This window comes from Conger conger, chromosome 16, assembly GCF_963514075.1.
Source record: "Conger conger chromosome 16, fConCon1.1, whole genome shotgun sequence".
In the NCBI taxonomy this organism is placed as follows: Eukaryota; Metazoa; Chordata; class Actinopteri; order Anguilliformes; family Congridae; genus Conger; species Conger conger.
In genome coordinates, this window is record NC_083775.1 from 32,636,529 (window position 1) to 32,652,874 (window position 16,346).

Here is a 16,346-nt window from a genome sequence, read left to right on the forward strand (position 1 = left end):
TCCAGTTAATCTAGTTGTTCTCTGGTTAATCTAGTTTTAATCTAGCCATGTTTTTTCACCCTGACAGGGGATGCCACCCGTCCCCCAGAGCTGCGGATGGTGCTTCTGGGGTGGGTGGCTGGGGGGAAGAGCTCGACAGGAAATACCATTCTGGGCAGAGAGAAGCTTGGAGTTTGGAAAAGAACTGCACAGTGTGAGAAGAAGCAAGGTGAAGTCAATGGGAGGCAGGTCACTGTGGTCGACACACCCGGCTGGTGGAAGTATCTGCTCACACCTGATTGGATAAAAGAGGAAGCAATGAAGGGTTTGACGGTGTGTGACCTCGGACCCCATGCAATTCTATTGGTTATTCCTGCAGACACATCATTTAAAGAAAAACAAAGGAAAATAATTCGAGAAAACATGAAGCACCTTGGAGAGAGAGTGTGGGGACACACTCTAGTGCTCTTCACCTGGGGGGAAAGCCTAGGAAACCACACCATCGAGCAGCACATAGAGAGAGAAGGCCAGGCCCTCCAGTGGCTTATAGAGAAATGTGGGAACAGGTTCCATGTCCTCAGCAATAAGGAAAGAGGGGATAGCACCCAAGTCACAGAGCTGCTGGAGAAGATTGAGGAGATGGTAGCAGGTCGAACTGTCCTTCCTCTCAAGACTGAGACACAAAGTGAAGTTATGGAGGAGATAGACGAGAAGGATGGAGTGACCAGGGGGGTTGATTTCAGCACAGATACGCAGAAAGTAACAGAGCTGATGAAAATCTTTGATGAACTCTGGGTCAAGAGAGAACAACATCTGTTGGAGCAACTGGGTTTGGATTCTAAACAAAGGAGTGAAGTTAGGCATCCTGCTGATATGCTAAAACTGTTTGAAAAGGAATGGAGCAGAACAGAAACAGGCTTGAAGCTGAAGAAGATGATTCAGGAATGTACCACCACCCACAATGGTTAGTTTGGTTCAATCCATTTTTCAATGATTTCTTATTCATGACAGAATCAAGCTGATTTTTACCATTATTCTGAATTAGTCTGAAAATCACATAATGTATGGAAAAAGTTGGTCATCCACACTAATCACCACTAATAGCATGTGCACACTGTTCACATGTGACCTGTAGGGGCGGCCTGTAGCGTAGTGGTTAAGTTAAATGACTGGGACCCGCAAGGTTGGCGGTTCGATCCCCGGTGTAGCCACAATTAGATCCGCACAGCCGTTGGGCCCTTGGGCCCTTAACCCTGCATTGCTCCAGGGGAGGATTGTCTCCTGCTTAGTCTAATCAACTGTGCGTCACTCTGGATAAGACCATCTGCCAAATTCCAGTAATGTAATGTGGGTGGCATCCTTGATAAATAGGCACAAAATAGAAATGCAGTTATTGACAGAGGCTTTAGTTTCCAACATTCGTAGTGTGTTGTATTAAAGATTCAATGGAATCAACCATTAACATTTTTCCTCTAAAAAAAATAAATAAAATATTTCCCCAAAAAATAGGTTTCACAATTATTAGCACCCCTGGTTTAAGACTTTGTGCAAACACCCCTGGCAATGATGACAGCCATGAGTTTTTTCCTAAAATTTATTTAGGTTAGATCCCACATTTAGATGGATTTGACCATTCCTCCATGCAGAACTTTTCAGAATCATTGATAACTACAGGCTGCTCTGTGCTCTTTTCCAGAGGGAGACATACTCTGTGGATCAAAGAGTTTGGAAGAGGGGAGCACTCTTACAGAAGCAGCCAACAAGACACGTGCCCAACAGTGGATAGAGAGAGAGGATGCTGCTTTTGAAAAGGAGTGGGGAAGGAGAGAATGGATGATGTTCAATCACTTTAAAAGGATGATGCAGGACACTGCCACACAACCTGTGAGGGGAGTGGGAAGCATGCATGAACCTCCAGACTGTGAGTTTGCTTAGTCTCATTATCCAATACAGGCTATTTATAACTTATGGAACTTTTATCAAATTCTTTAACATGACACTTATGGACTGAATATTTCCAGAAATCTGTGTTCTTCAGACTTTTAGAGATGAGTTTTCTTGTGACATCACACTGAATACTGTATGCACATACAGACAGGGTCATGCGCAGTCTATGTAGCTTAGCAGCAATATCCGTAGCATATTGATGGTTGCACAGCTTGTGTTATTGTAAAATAATGAAATGATTCCTCACTTGAGGAAATAAGTCTCGTTGTCTCATCTTTGTGTTTTCACTCATGTTCAGAATGAGCAAGCTCAAGCTTCCATGCATTTGCCTGGCCTCCCAGCACTCTCTGATACAGCCTGTTTCCTTTCACAGTGTGTGCAGAGATATTCTCAGAGCCTGACACCTCTCATCTTGCAAGGACCTGCATCAAGGTGTATGACTGGATGAGTGAAACGCATCATGGGAATTCTGCTGCTGCATCTGGATATGAAACAAATTCTGAAATTAGCAATACAGAGGCCTCTGACATCACAGAGAGAGACAAGGGACTGGAACACTGTGGGACTGCAGATGCATAAAACTGACCACTGTAATATAGCATCACTCCTTACACAACATCAACACTGAACACTGTAATATAGCATCACTCCTTATACAACATCAACACTGAACAGTGTAATATAGCATCACTCCTTATACTGCATCAACACTGAACAGTGTAATATAGCATCACTTCTTATACAACATCCACACTGAACAGTGTAATATAGCATCACTCCTTATACAACATCAACACTGAACAGTGTAATATAGAACCACTCCTTATACAACATCAACAATGAACAGTGTAATATAGAACCACTCTTTAGACTAAATGAACACTGAACACTGTAATACAGCATCACTATCAGGCTCGCAGAACAGAGGATCCAGATACAAGACTCATACGGAGGTTTCTTTGTAATAAAAATCTTCATTACCAGATAGCAAGTCAGACAAGCGAGGTTCAAAAGCCAACAAACAGATACAGCAGGGATAACGCAGTTTGTAATAGATAGTCCAGGAAATGGGTCACATTTCCAACAAACAGATCATATCAATGGTAATCCAAAGAGTAGTAGTGGTCACAGGCGATGGGTCGAAAACAAACAGGCGGAATAAGCTAAACTCGGAGGTCGGGGACGAAATAGGTCTTAACAGATATCAATCAGACAGGGTGGCTACGGTGTGCACAGAGGTTAAAAAAAACACGGAAACGCTAACAACAGAATACCATACATACAAAACACAAATCCTAACGATCACTCCTTATACTGCATGAACACTGAATGGTGTAATATAGCACCACTCCTTATACAACATCAACACTGAACAGTGTAATATAGCACCATTCCTGACACTACATCAACACTGAACAATGTAATATAGCACCACTCCTTGTACTACATCAACACTGAATGGTGTAATATAGGATCACTCCCTTTACTACAATAGCATGGACCGCTGTAATAGAGGCACCACTTATACTATATTCACGCTGGCCAGTGTAATACAGCACCAGTCACTGTCCACCCATCCATCCGCTATGTAACCCATTTTCCTGGTCAGGGCGGCATGGCTGGGCCATGTATCCATGTTCTTGTAGACAGAGCACAGGAATCATTTGAAACTTAAAAAAAAAAAAGCGTGACGTGAAGACACAAGGAGGAAATCGCTAAATATGAGCGGGGAAAATGTCTCAAAGCTCAGGTACAGATGGTAAAGACAAGATTTAATGTCATATAAATGGTAATGGAACAACCACCCCATTTCTCTATGACTGCCACTGCAGTGACCAAGAACGCATCTCTTCAGACTATACCTCAAACACAACTTCTCTGCAGGATTACACCCAATCTAGTGTCAATCATGTATCAATTGTATCTTCAAACCATTTCATGTTGTATTTGTATATAGCACATTCATTTTGCACTTGTTTCTCCATCTTGATGATGTAGTTCCTGTAAAGGTAATTTTCTTAATTGATTCTTAATTGACAATGTGTGTTAACAAAGACAATCATGTGATTAAAGATAACCTTTTACTATAATCCTTATTACTATTAGACCACTTTCTGAATCGTTTGGAAGGGAGTCTTTCTTTGTCTCTCTCTCAGCAGGCAGACAGCCTTTCACCTAGGTATCTCTGCTTCACCCTGAAGGGGGTAGCTAGCACATCCGGTCTTACAGAACCAACAAGGGGTAACAGTGAAGACAAAATATGGATAAAAGTTAGCAGCCAGCTGCGTTTATGTCCTCCCCCACCCCCTTCTGGGTCAGTATACTGAAAAATGTATTTAAGTCATACTGTGTGTGTGTTGGGCGGCACGGATGGTGCAGTGGGGAGCACAACAGCAAGGAGGTCCTGGGTTCGAATCCCCGTCGGCTGGGGTGGATTTTGCATGTTCTCCCCGTGTCTGCGTGGGTTTCCTCCGGGTACTCCGGTTTCCTCCCACAGTCCAAAGACATGCAAGTTAGACTGATTGGAGAGTCTAAATTGCCCGTAGGTATGAGTGTGTGCCCTGCGATGGACTGGCGACACAGGACCCTGGTTTAAATTATGTTTGGACATCACAGATAATTTAAGAAATATTCTCCCTCTCTGTGTCTTACTGCACACCAGTTTCCAGATTTTCTGACAGCATTCATGCATTGCCTTGTGACACTCACACGTATTTGCATGTGTCAGATCCAAAACTGAGTGCAATTCCCTCTCAATAGTGGCCATGTCCAGATATGATGTGGGGCTCATGACTGGGGCTGCTGCACTTCAAGTTACCCCTGAGTCAGAGTACAGGCCATGTCAACGATAATATCCCTGTTTTTGATGCATTACTAAAAGCTGGTGCTGTGGTTCCCTGTCCTAACTCACCCTGCAATACCTCGATTCTGCCTGTAAGAAAACATGATGGATCTTGCCATTTTGTACAAGATTTACGAGCTGTAAACAGCACAGTTCAACACCGGGCTCCAGTGGTTCCAAATCCAACCCCATTTTAGTCCCGGGCAATGCCAAACATTTCACTGTGATCGATCTTGCTAATGCTTTTTTCAGTATACTGGTTGATATTGATTCCCAGTACTGGTTTGCTTTTACGTTTAAGACAAAACGATACATCTGGTCTAGACGACCACCAGGGTATGCTGAGTCTCCGGCTGTATTTTCTGCTGCGCTGCAGGAGAATTTGGAACAGTTCCAGTTCTCTTAGGGGTGTAGCACACTAATTCAGTATGTTGACATTCTTATCTGCTCACCACAATCTTGCCTCAAACATTCACTGGAAATCATTCCCAGCCACACAGGGCCACAAGGTCAAACGAGAAAAACTCTGGCCTGACGGAAGTTACATATCTAGGCCACAGAATTTATGAAGATGGCCATTTTGGACACTGTTTAAACTTGCCCCAGAGGTGTTTCGATGGTCTATTGTCATAGACATGTATCTTCTTTTTGGAAGAACAATATTAGCTCTAATATGTGTATATATTTTGTAATTAAGTGAAAACCTAAAAGTGTTTGGTTGTTCCCCGGTCACCCCTACTACACTAATTAAATAAATGGAGTTAAGCAGATGGTATTTATTTGATGGCTTGTTTGTTTCCTCAGTATTCCCAATATAGAACATGCTCATGGAGCCCCCCTAGTGTTCTAAGTGCAAATTTTATTAATATTAGAAGAAGCACCAATTAATAAAAAAAAAAAGAAATTAATAGAAGTTTTGATCAGATCCACAGAGCACCTCCATGGCATATGCCTCCCTCCCATTTAAAAATAAACTTTGTTATCAGTAGTCTGTAAGTTAAACAGAAAAGTCAGTCTATGAGTATCATAAATCTAGCATATCTCAGCCAAACCTGAACAAACATCATACAAGTAACACCAACATTATCAAAATGAGCAGAACCTGTAGAAGGGGGTTTTCTCCAAGGTTCTAAGTTACACAGAGGAACCATCTGTAAATATATACCCAGTGTTATATTTTTTTCTGACATTTTTTGGCATTTTTATGGCATTTTGTTAAAGGTACAATAGGTAATTTTGTACTTCTAATGGTCATAAAAGGAATTGCAACAACAAACAACCTCAAACCACAACACTGTTTATGCTTCCCACAGTCTATGAATATAATGCATAATATAAAGCATTATTATACACATCAGTGTTCTCGTGCACTGTTTTGGAAAGCTGACAAACGCACCTGTCAGGGTTGGGAGGTAGTACCGGTCGTGGCCACTTGGGGGTCTTTATTATTTTCACCTGGCCCTCATTAGTGCCAATGGTACCTTACCTCCTGAGGCTGTATATAAAGCACTTGCAGACAATCGGTCGACGCTTTGGTGTTACTGTTCACTCTAATACCAAGCCGATATGCACGCGGTAAGACTCTGAGCCTTATTGAGTCAGGTATCGTGCAGGTTTGGGTTTCTGTCTCTTTTTAAAAAATTAAACAAAACAAAACAAAAAGAAAAGGTAAGGAAGACGCTCAGCCTGTTGGTGCTGTGTGCATGGCTGACGCCTTCTGTAAGGTTCTTTGTTTTTCTTTGATTTCATTTTCAGCTCGTGTGAGCTTGCGGGTGAGGGACGTTGTCCCTGGTACATTTTGGGTTGTGTTTTTTCCTGAGCTGTGCCTCAAGGTTCTTTGTTTTCGTGCCTTGTGTTTTTTTTTACTAGGTTGTTATTTTATTTTGTCCCCAGTCTGGGGTTGTAGTGCTCGTTATCAGCATTCATTTTGGTTGGGTTATTCGCCCTGGTTTTTAAGGGTTGCTTTATTTTCCTTAGCCGTTTTTTGGGGCTATTTCCTTTATTTGGTTTCATCTACCTTCCGGGGTTTAGTGGCGGACACGTTCGCGTGCCCACTTACAAGGGATTTCCCTTAGTCGCTCCTGGCTCTCCGCCATTCCTCAACCTTATAGCAACAGAGCCTGCCGTCTTTTGCCTGCCGTGACTTTATAAAATCTTGACTTCGGTATGCTACTTCTTTTTGAAGTTTTCACTTTAGCTAACCAACCATATTGTGAGCAAGCAAGTTATTTGGCTATGTAACTAGCTGGCTATATAACTATGATATGATAGTCTACCACAAACAATGCAACTAACTTACAGTTTGAGAGAAATAAAGGTTTAGCTAAACATGGATGATTGAACACATAAACAAGTAAAAGGAGTGTCGCTGCCCAAATTGCACTGCTGCCTCACAGCAAGGAGGTCCTGGGTTCGTATCCCTGTCGGCCGGGGCCTCTCTGTGCAGAGTTTGTATGTTCTCCCCGTGTCTGCGTGGGTTTCCTCCAGGTACTCCGGTTTCCTCCCACAGTCCAAAGACATGCAGGTCAGGCTGATTGGAGAGTCTAAAATTGCCCGTAGGTATGAGTGTGTGAGTGAATGGTGTGTGTGCCCTGTGATGGACTGGCGACCTTTCCAGGGTGTATTCCTGCCTTTCGCCCAATGTATGCTGGGATAGGCTCCAGCCCCCCTGCGACCCTGATCAGGATAAGCGGGTTCAGATAATGGATGGATGGATGGATGGGATAGTTTTAAAACAATACCAGTTCACTATCAGTAACAATAAGCAAATTAGCTATTACTAGTTAGCTTCCTGAATGTACAAATATCCACCTGAAGGCTTGTGCAATCGCTACTATGTTCATATTGCCATATATTTTATTGTAAGTGGATATTTGTGAATTTGTCAAACTAACTATAGCTAATTTGCTTGTTGCTACTCTCAGGAGCCTGACAGCTGGGCTCGATTTGCCAGAGAGTTGGGTGGGGCTCGGTTTGCACATGGATCCACGCAGCTCCGTGAAGTTGGCAAATGTTGCTGGCCACAATAGGCCTCTCACTGACTGTTGAGGACTTTGTAGTTTCCTCCTCCCGTACAGCAAAGAATCTTGGGGTAACTCTGGATAACTGCCTCACCCTGGCTCCACAGGTATCCTCCACTGTCAGAACCTGCAGGTTCTTTCTGTACAATATACGCCGTATCCGTCATCCTGTGTCTATTTATGTTTATTGTTATTTATTTAAAATTTTTGAAATTGGTTAGTGTTTTCCATTACAGTTCTCATTTGTCATCCCCTGTTATGTCTGCGTCTGAATGTTTACCAGTCTAGTCACTCCCCTGTCTGCGTGTCCCACTATTAGAGTGGTTACGGTAGTTTTCGGGTTTTCAACATTTCTTCTAAAACTCGTACTTCCTGCTTTTTCTTGGTAGGTAAATGTTGTAAAGCACGATTCTTACTAACTACTACTAATCTAAATTTTGTACAGTACTAATCCGATTAATATACTTACTGTCTGTCTAACTAACTAACTAACAATCACTTTTATTGGGTAGTTTAGAAATATTCACGTAACTAACTCACTAACGCAATCTCTTAGTATTTCTGCACTGTTCTGTAACTCCGCCTCCCTATGCTATCCCTGATTACTCGTTTAGTTTCAGCGAAGTGTTCGCACCTGTCTCTAACTATCACTACGTCTTCTAACTACGTCTTCTATAACAAATGTCTACTCCCTAATCCGGAGCCGTATGTTTTACATGTTTTGTTTTGTGCATCCAGTCCGCGTTTTCGTCTCCCTCCCGTTATGTTATTACCCTATTATTTTTCCCCACCTGTTGTCTATTTGTTTAGCCCACCTTTTTCCCAGCCCCGCCTAGATTGTCACCTTCCCTCATGTATTTAAACCTCAATCTCTGCATTGTTCTTTGTCAGAACATTGATCAGTTTTAGTGCCGAATACCTCGTAAGCCTAACTCTTGAGATTCTTGATAGACACCCCTTTGCCTTTTGATTTCCGAGCCTGCCTTGCCCTTTTGTTTGTCTTTCTGCTTTTCTGGTTTTCGACATTCTGCTTTGTTTTCTGGTTTTGATTCTTGCCTTCGTCCTTTTGTACTTTTCATTTTCTGGATTTTTGACCCCCTTGCCTGTTTTTTTTTTTTACTATTCTTTTGCCTTTCATTTTTGTCTTTGTATTGGATCTCTTGGCTACGATTTCGGACTATTAAACACGATTTTTGGATTATCCTGTGGTCTGCATTTGGGTTCTCAGAGCGGTACATAACAAGGAGGAACATGTTATGACATTCTTGATTTTGTATGTTTTATTGTTCAGTGGGTTTGTGAACGTGTGTGCTTTTTGGACAAGGTGACATTGCGCGCAATGGCCGCACCTGTAGCTCCCATTGGGAATGGGATGATGTTTGAGGCATAGCTTTCCAATCAGCGTGCACCAGGAAGTCTCTCAGGTTTTTACCTTTCTTAGGAACAAACACAGGAGGTTCTGTAAATTCACTGGTAAGTAAGGGATCGGATGACAGAATGTGCCAGTGTTTTTTAATGATGTCTTTTAGCTTGACAAATTTCGGAGTGTATGTAGAAATAAATGTCAATGGACGTTTCTTTTGGACTGGTTCTTTGTTTAAGTAAGTCTGATCGTGAGCTATTCAGTGCAGTGTCATAAGCGTTTTTTATCCAACTTGTTGGGTAGCCTCGAGTGCGGAACCTTTCTTTAAGAGAATCCTCCTTTTCAACAAAATCAGTAGTGTCGTGGCATACCCGATGCAGGCGAAAAAACTGGCTTTTTGGTAGGCCTCGTTTCAGGGGCACAGGGTGGTAGGAGGCAGCCGACAGAAAAGTGTTCCTGTCTGTGCCCTTCATGTAAAGACTGGTGATAAGAGAAGAGTCGCATTTGGATACCCCCATGTCTAAAAAATGCACTCTAGGAGTGTCCGATTCTGCTGTGAATCGAAGGTTGGGGTTGATTTCATTAATCCACTGTGTGAAATCTGGAAGCTGAGAATTAGAGCCATTAAATATACAGAAGACATCGTCTATGTAGCAGTACCAGGAAAATATATGCATGAAAAATTGATTATTTGCGTTTAGGATATATCTGTTTTCCAGGATACCGACATACAAGTTTGCGTAATTGGGGGCAAATGCAGAGCCTATAGCAGTGCCTTTTATCTGCAGAAAGAGGTCATTCTCAAAACTGAAATGGTTGTATTTAAGAACAAAGGCTGCAAGTTCAACAATAAAATGTGAAGGAGGTAATGAGTCGTCTGGGCGGTCTTGGAGAAAAAAACGCAGCGTAGCTAGCCGTCCACAGTGTGGAATGTTAGTATAGAGGCTTTCAATGTCTAGAGTGACAAGGATCGAGTTGGATGGAATTTCGGGCAACAGGTTGATCTTAGTCATAAAATCGATTGAATCCCTTATAAAAGAGGGCAATTTGTGCACATAAGGTTTTATAAAGCTGTCCACAAATTTAGACAGGGGCTCCAAGAGAGAATTAATGCCATTAATGATGGGTCGTCCGGGAGGGTAATCCATCTATTTCTTAAACCATTTTTGATATTGCATTACTGGATCCTGTTGTAATTTACTGTAGAACTTAGTATCACTCAACTGTCTTAGGACCTCTTTTCTATAGCGGTCAATATCTTATACCACAATAGCTCCGCCTTTGTCTGTGGGTTTTATTACAATTGCTGGACCATTAGACAGTTCAAAAAGGGCATTTTTCTCAGCATCAGTTAGTCACAAGTTAGTTCTTGCAAAAGGAATGTCTTGGGTGATTAACGACACATCATTTTCCACCAATCTGCAGAAAGTATTGATTGATGCATTAGTGGAGACGGGACAAAAGGTACTTTTAGGACCAAAGTTAGTGTAGGTGGTAGCCGGGGGCTCAGTTACAGGCTTGTACATAATTAAGTGTCTCAGTTTTATTTTTCTGAAAAACTTAAATAGGTCCACCTGAGTGTTGAAAGAATTGTACGGAGGATTGGCCTTTGGAAAGAGCAGCCATTTGGTCGTTGGTGAGTGTCTTCTCGGAGAGGTTGATCACCGACTGCTGAACCTGGTTGGGTAGTGGTGCGTCTGTGCGCGGCAGATCAAACAATTAACAATGAATTCTGAACAATTTGTGTGATGGGTGAGATTGGCAGGGTGCAGATGAAGGAGGTGTTGAATGTGTGGGAGATTGGCAGGGTGCAGATGAAGGAGGTGTTGAATGTGTGGGAGATTGGCAGGGTGCAGATGAAGGAGGTGTTGAATGTGTGGGAGATTGGCAGGGTGCAGATGAAGGAGGTGTTGAATGTGTGGGAGATTGGCAGGGTGCAGATGAAGGAGGTGTTGAATGTGTGTGAGATTGGCAGGGTGCAGATGAAGGAGGTGGTGGTCCTGGGGCGGTATGTGGGGGGTGTCTCAGCGCTGCAGCATGGTTGTGATGAAGACAAGGGAAAAAAATAACAATATGGCAGCGGGAAGTAAGTAGGGACACAGATGGGACTTGGAAACAAACCGAGGCCTTAATTGTACTATTTACTGTACATCCTTTCGGCATGGCCACAAACCCATCTACGAAGCCCCGCAGATGGGAATCTTCAACCACCAGAACAAACTGTAAAATAAAAAAATCCAAGCAGTTAGAAACAAAGAAAAGAGAAGAGTAAAGAAACATATTACAATTCTGTCACTGCAAGGTGCATTTCTCATTTTGTCCTCACCTTTTTATCAGGGGTCTCTGCTGGCACAACAGTCTTATTGTAGTGTTCCGTTACAGGAGACACAGGCCATTCATTCACCCGGTTTCGGAATCCTGTCCCAAGCAAGAAATCTGCCATTGCTAAACAGAGTAAAAGGTGAATATAAGAATATGCACAAGAAAGGAAACCTTTCACACAGCAACAATTGCTCGGAACATGATTTCACAGAAAGGACTCTAGAATATTAAAGATATGGGTCTATAGAGTAAATGTATACCCTCTTTCATTTGGTAACAATTTATAGTTTTTGAGTTATGAGCTATGCAAATGAGTCGGGTGGCTACTGACAGTCAATAGCAACATATGGCCTCCCCACACTGTAAATACTGTTTTTCAAACAGTAAGCAGGTATGCAAATTAGCTGTTATTGAACCGACAGTGTCAAGCAATTTATGCTTGGCCTACATTATAGTCACTAGTCAAACAGCAAGCTAGACCGGAACTTCTGTACAGGAAGTCTAATTGTTGCTAGCTTCACGGAGCTGATCCATGCATGTGACGTGCCGGCTGCCGGGTTTGGGGGCGTGACGTAGCTGTTTAAGCCGGGCTTAAAACAAGCAGGTAAGGGGCAGAAGCGAGAGAGAGACGCCGGGATTTAATGTTGGGTTCCGCGAACGGAATTTTAGCTTGTTGGTTATTTTTCAGTTCGGTGTGTTTGGGTTTTTTTTTTTTTTTCTTTCTTGGTTCTTTTTTTGTTTAGGCTGTCTCCCGCATTGGCGGAGGTTAGCTGGCTGGCAGCCCCAGAAAAATGTGGACGCTACACCTGCGATACTGCTATTAAGTGGGACCAACGCTGGGCGATTCTGGAGGAGCGGCGCTGTGTGGAGCCGTGGCAACGACTGCGCGACTTTGCTAAGGAACAACGCAGCGAGACTACACTCACCCTGACGAGGGCGGAGGGAACTGCGAGTCTCCCACACGGCTGTAAAGCAACGGGCGGACCAGTACCGGAGCCAGCACCAGCTCACTCCCCATTGGTGGAACAGCGAGGACGCTGAGTGTGGACAGTGCAGCAGATCCAGCGTGCAGTGTACAGCAGAGTGGTTCAGGGCGCAGCTCAGCGACCCGGAGACTATATTGCACAGCGGGAGACAGCAGATTGTTTAGGGGGGGGTTGGGTTTTCTTTTTTTCTTTTTTCTTTTTTTGTCTTGGGATGTAGAGGTCCAGCACAGCGGTGGGGGCCAACTACATCCCCTCCTTAAAATTATTTATAAATTATAAATTGTTGTGTTGTGTGTGGAAGTGAAAGGTGTGAGTGCGTGTGTGAGACCCCGCCTGTGTTAGTTGACTTCCCCTTTGAGTGGGGTTTCCCCCCCTCCTTGGCATGGGCTAGGTAGCAGGGGGGCCCTGAGTGGGAAACACTGGAGTGCTGTCTAATCACTGGGAGTTCAGCAGTGATTGTCTTTGTGTGTGGTATGATGGGTTTGCGCTCTACCTGTGCCGGGCTCTGGGTACGGGGGGGGAGTGTTGTAGGGGTAGTGGGGAAGTCGAAGGGGGGTGGGGTTGGTGCGAGTTTGTGGCGTGCTCTGTTTTTTTAATAATTTTTTATTTTTATTTTATAATGAGTAAAATAAAGCTTTTGCCCTTTACCTGCTTTGTTCTGAGCTCCTTGTGGTGGGTGGGTTCTGCATAATTATAATATGAACCCGTGGAAGGGGCGGGAGTCAGCTGGTGCTTTTCCCGCTCCTGACACTACCAATAACAAATTGGTATTGTTTTTAAACTAGATATGTAGTCTTTGCTTGGATTATAAGCAATAGTATACAGCATTTCAGTGATTGCTTGTCTGGAGTGCAATTTGGGCAGCTACATGAACAATCAGTAAGCCCCCACGCCATTGGCTGTGGCAGTTAGAACCAATTTTCAACCAATGAGCTTGAATTGTCGTACAGCTGTACAATGTTTTGATAGTGACGGCCCGACAAATGTAGATTTTGAAACACTAATTTAAGGACTATTAACACAGGCAGAGAGGTGAGTCAACATTTTTTACCCATTTTTACCTTATCCCATGTCATTACCATATCAGTATCAGCCATTCTCCAGGGCTCTCAAGTTTTGGGTTCAGAGTGAGTTCAGAGTGAGATTTTGGCGTGGGGGTTTGGTTGGCGTAGGGACGGGGGTCTGATCTGATAAATAAACACACATAAATAAAAATATTTATTTAATTCAACATTTCTTAGTGCAGGTGTGTGTGTGTGAGATAATGGTTAGTGTAGTTTATTGTAGGTGTTGGTGGCAGGTTTTGAGGCCTTCAGCACGGGGGCTGGTGGCTCCCATTTGAAACACTGTGGTTCCAGGCCAGCCATTTTAACTGCCATTATGGATGACAGAGTTCCGTCCAGTGCCAAGCTGTTTCTAGTTTTGGTCTTGTTTAATCCGACCATGGAGAAAACCCTCTCAGCGTCTGCATTCAAATGAGGGAGCACTACCACTAATGCAGCTATCTTAGAAAGCCTCCCAAACTGGCTCAAACCAGTTGAAGGGAAAAATAAAAGGAAAGAAAAAAACAAAAAAATATTCCATAATTATTAATGGTATTGTTATAAAATTATTACGGGTAGGGCTATTATGAAATGGGTATCTTTATAAAAATATAAAACTGTCAGAGTAGCCCCGGTATAATGTGACACCCCAAGTGCTCCTGCTATCTAGCCGGCTACCTCTGCAAAAATGATTTCGTGAAAAGGAAAAAACCCGACGAGCAGCCGATTCATGTGTAATCGGCAAAAAAAGCTACCGCCGACCACGTACGACGGCCGAAATCGCGTGTGTGTCAGGGTCATTAGCCAAGCAGACCAAACATAGCCTAGACTGTATTTTCATGATGACAATTGAAAATACAGTACAGCCAACAGTAGGTCTATATCCCGAGAATGACATACAATGAAAGTGTCACTCATCAGCCTATCACTGAGCGAGGTGAATGCAAGCAAGCTCGTGCATGAGCCGTCAAGCAAAGCGGAGCTTTTATCTCATCTTAAGTTGGTAATGTCCTTCCTAGAAGTTGGTCTCAACTGCTTTGTGAATTACTTTTAAGGAAAAACTAAAAACCTTTAGTGCAATTTAGAAGTACTCTTAGTGGTAGCCTAAGAGAAAAGCTTTGTGAATAATGGGTCCTGAACTAAGACTAAAAAACAAGTGTCAGAATAGCTGCTGAAATTAGCAGGGATTCAACTGGCTAGCTAGGCTAGTTCACACACTCTGGTCAAACTGTTAGCTAACATTACTGATTACCAGCTGCCTGGACACAATATTCCCCAGCAACGGAAATCAAATGATGAGATGACTTACTGTACTCATAGGATATGGTCTTCTCCCACGTCGATCAGTCTGTAGCTACTTCAGCGAGCGTCTGAATAAATGTGTCAATTGACGTCTTCTGTAGCTACTTCAGCGAGCGCGTGAATCAATGTGTCATTGTCGTCGTTGGAATCAGAATGTAACGTTGTTGTAGCGGGAATATCTAAATCTTACCCGGATACAGCAATGCTATTTTTTGATTGGCTGTTCGGTAGCTATATTATTATTATTTGATTAGCTGGTGCGTGGCATGCGCCTTCTGAACTCTACGGAGAACCCACTTGATTCCTACCTGTTCCACTGTTATAAAAAATAGCGGCGCAACTTGGTGGGCGTTATCCTGGTAATTTCTCGGCGTGAGAAATACAAGGTGTGGCGTGTGAGCGTGTGAACGGGTTGAAATGCGTGTGTCTCACGCACAATGCGTGAGACTTGAGAGCTTTGTGTTAGTAAGAATAGTGCTATGCAACATTAACTAGCGAGGAAAGCAGGAAGTAAGGAATGCGAGACTGGGAAGGAATGTTGAAACCCGGAAACTACCGAAATCAGCCGAATAGTGCTGCACGCAGACAGTGACTCTGACTCGGAAACATTCAGACACAGACAAGACAGGGAAATCACGAATGCAATGAATAGTAATGTATGAATGAACAGACCAGATGAGATATAACAAGAATTACAAGACTAACAATAATAAACAATGATAAACTAACACAGACTCAGGGACATAACAGGAATCTGTTTAAATCACAAAAGATATGAATCATGTCACACCAAAAGTAATTTATTTTGGGTTGTTCCCAAAGACACAATAAAGTGCTCACCTCAACATCGCATTTTATGCGGACATATATTAGCATTGCAGTAATGCATCATTGATAGTGTCTAATCTCATTAACCCAATTACGTTACATTACATTTATTTAGCAGATCCTTTTATCCAAAGTGACAAACAATAAATGCATATCCATCCATCCATCCATTATCTTAACCCACTTATCCTGAACAGGGTCGCAGGGGGCTGGAGCCTATCCCAGCATACATTGGGCGAAAGGCAGGAATACACCCTAGACAGGTCGCCAGTCCATCGCAGGGCACACACACCATTCACTCACACACTCATACCTACGGGCAATTTAGACTCTCCAATCAGCCTAACGTGCATGTCTTTGGACTGTGGGAGGAAACCGGAGTACCCGGAGGAAACCCACGCAGACACAGGGAGAACATGCAAACTCCGCACAGAGAGGCCCCGGCCGACGGGGATTCAAACCCAGGACCTCCTTGCTGTGAGGCGGCAGTGCTACCCACTGCACCATCCGTGCCACCACCAATAGATAAAATGTATGTAAATAAACCAACAAACAAGCAATCAATACATCACAAATCGTTCTCATTCTGAACACACAAACATTTTTTACAAGAACAGTGAAAAAGTGAAAATACAAAGATGAGACACAACAAGACTTATTTCCTCAAGTGAGGAATCATTTTGTTATTTTACAATAACAAACTGTGTTCAGTGT

At 43.1% G+C, this 16,346-nt stretch overlaps 1 protein-coding gene and 1 long non-coding RNA gene across 4 annotated transcripts in view; one reads left to right on the top strand and one right to left on the bottom strand.

Moving 5' to 3' along the window:
* LOC133114307 (GTPase IMAP family member 8-like) overlaps nt 1–16,346 on the top strand; it is a 67,681-nt gene that overhangs the window by 7,350 nt on the left and 43,985 nt on the right. For 2 of the 3 annotated variants that reach the window (XM_061223578.1, XM_061223583.1), the window contains 3 exons: nt 68–943; nt 1,676–1,900; nt 2,300–4,016. The exons of the other annotated variant lie outside the window; for it this stretch is intronic. In XM_061223578.1, coding sequence (XP_061079562.1) covers nt 68–943; nt 1,676–1,900; nt 2,300–2,505 — 1,307 coding nt within the window. In that variant the 3' untranslated portion in view covers nt 2,506–4,016. Of the gene's footprint in view, nt 1–67; nt 944–1,675; nt 1,901–2,299; nt 4,017–16,346 lie in introns of those variants that run through there. 3 annotated transcript variants of the gene reach the window in all.
* LOC133113972 (uncharacterized) lies at nt 10,948–14,874 on the bottom strand. Its single transcript, XR_009705523.1, has 3 exons — nt 14,812–14,874; nt 11,478–11,596; nt 10,948–11,371 (listed from the first exon to the last, which is right to left on the bottom strand). It is a non-coding gene; the product is annotated as an uncharacterized LOC133113972 (long non-coding RNA).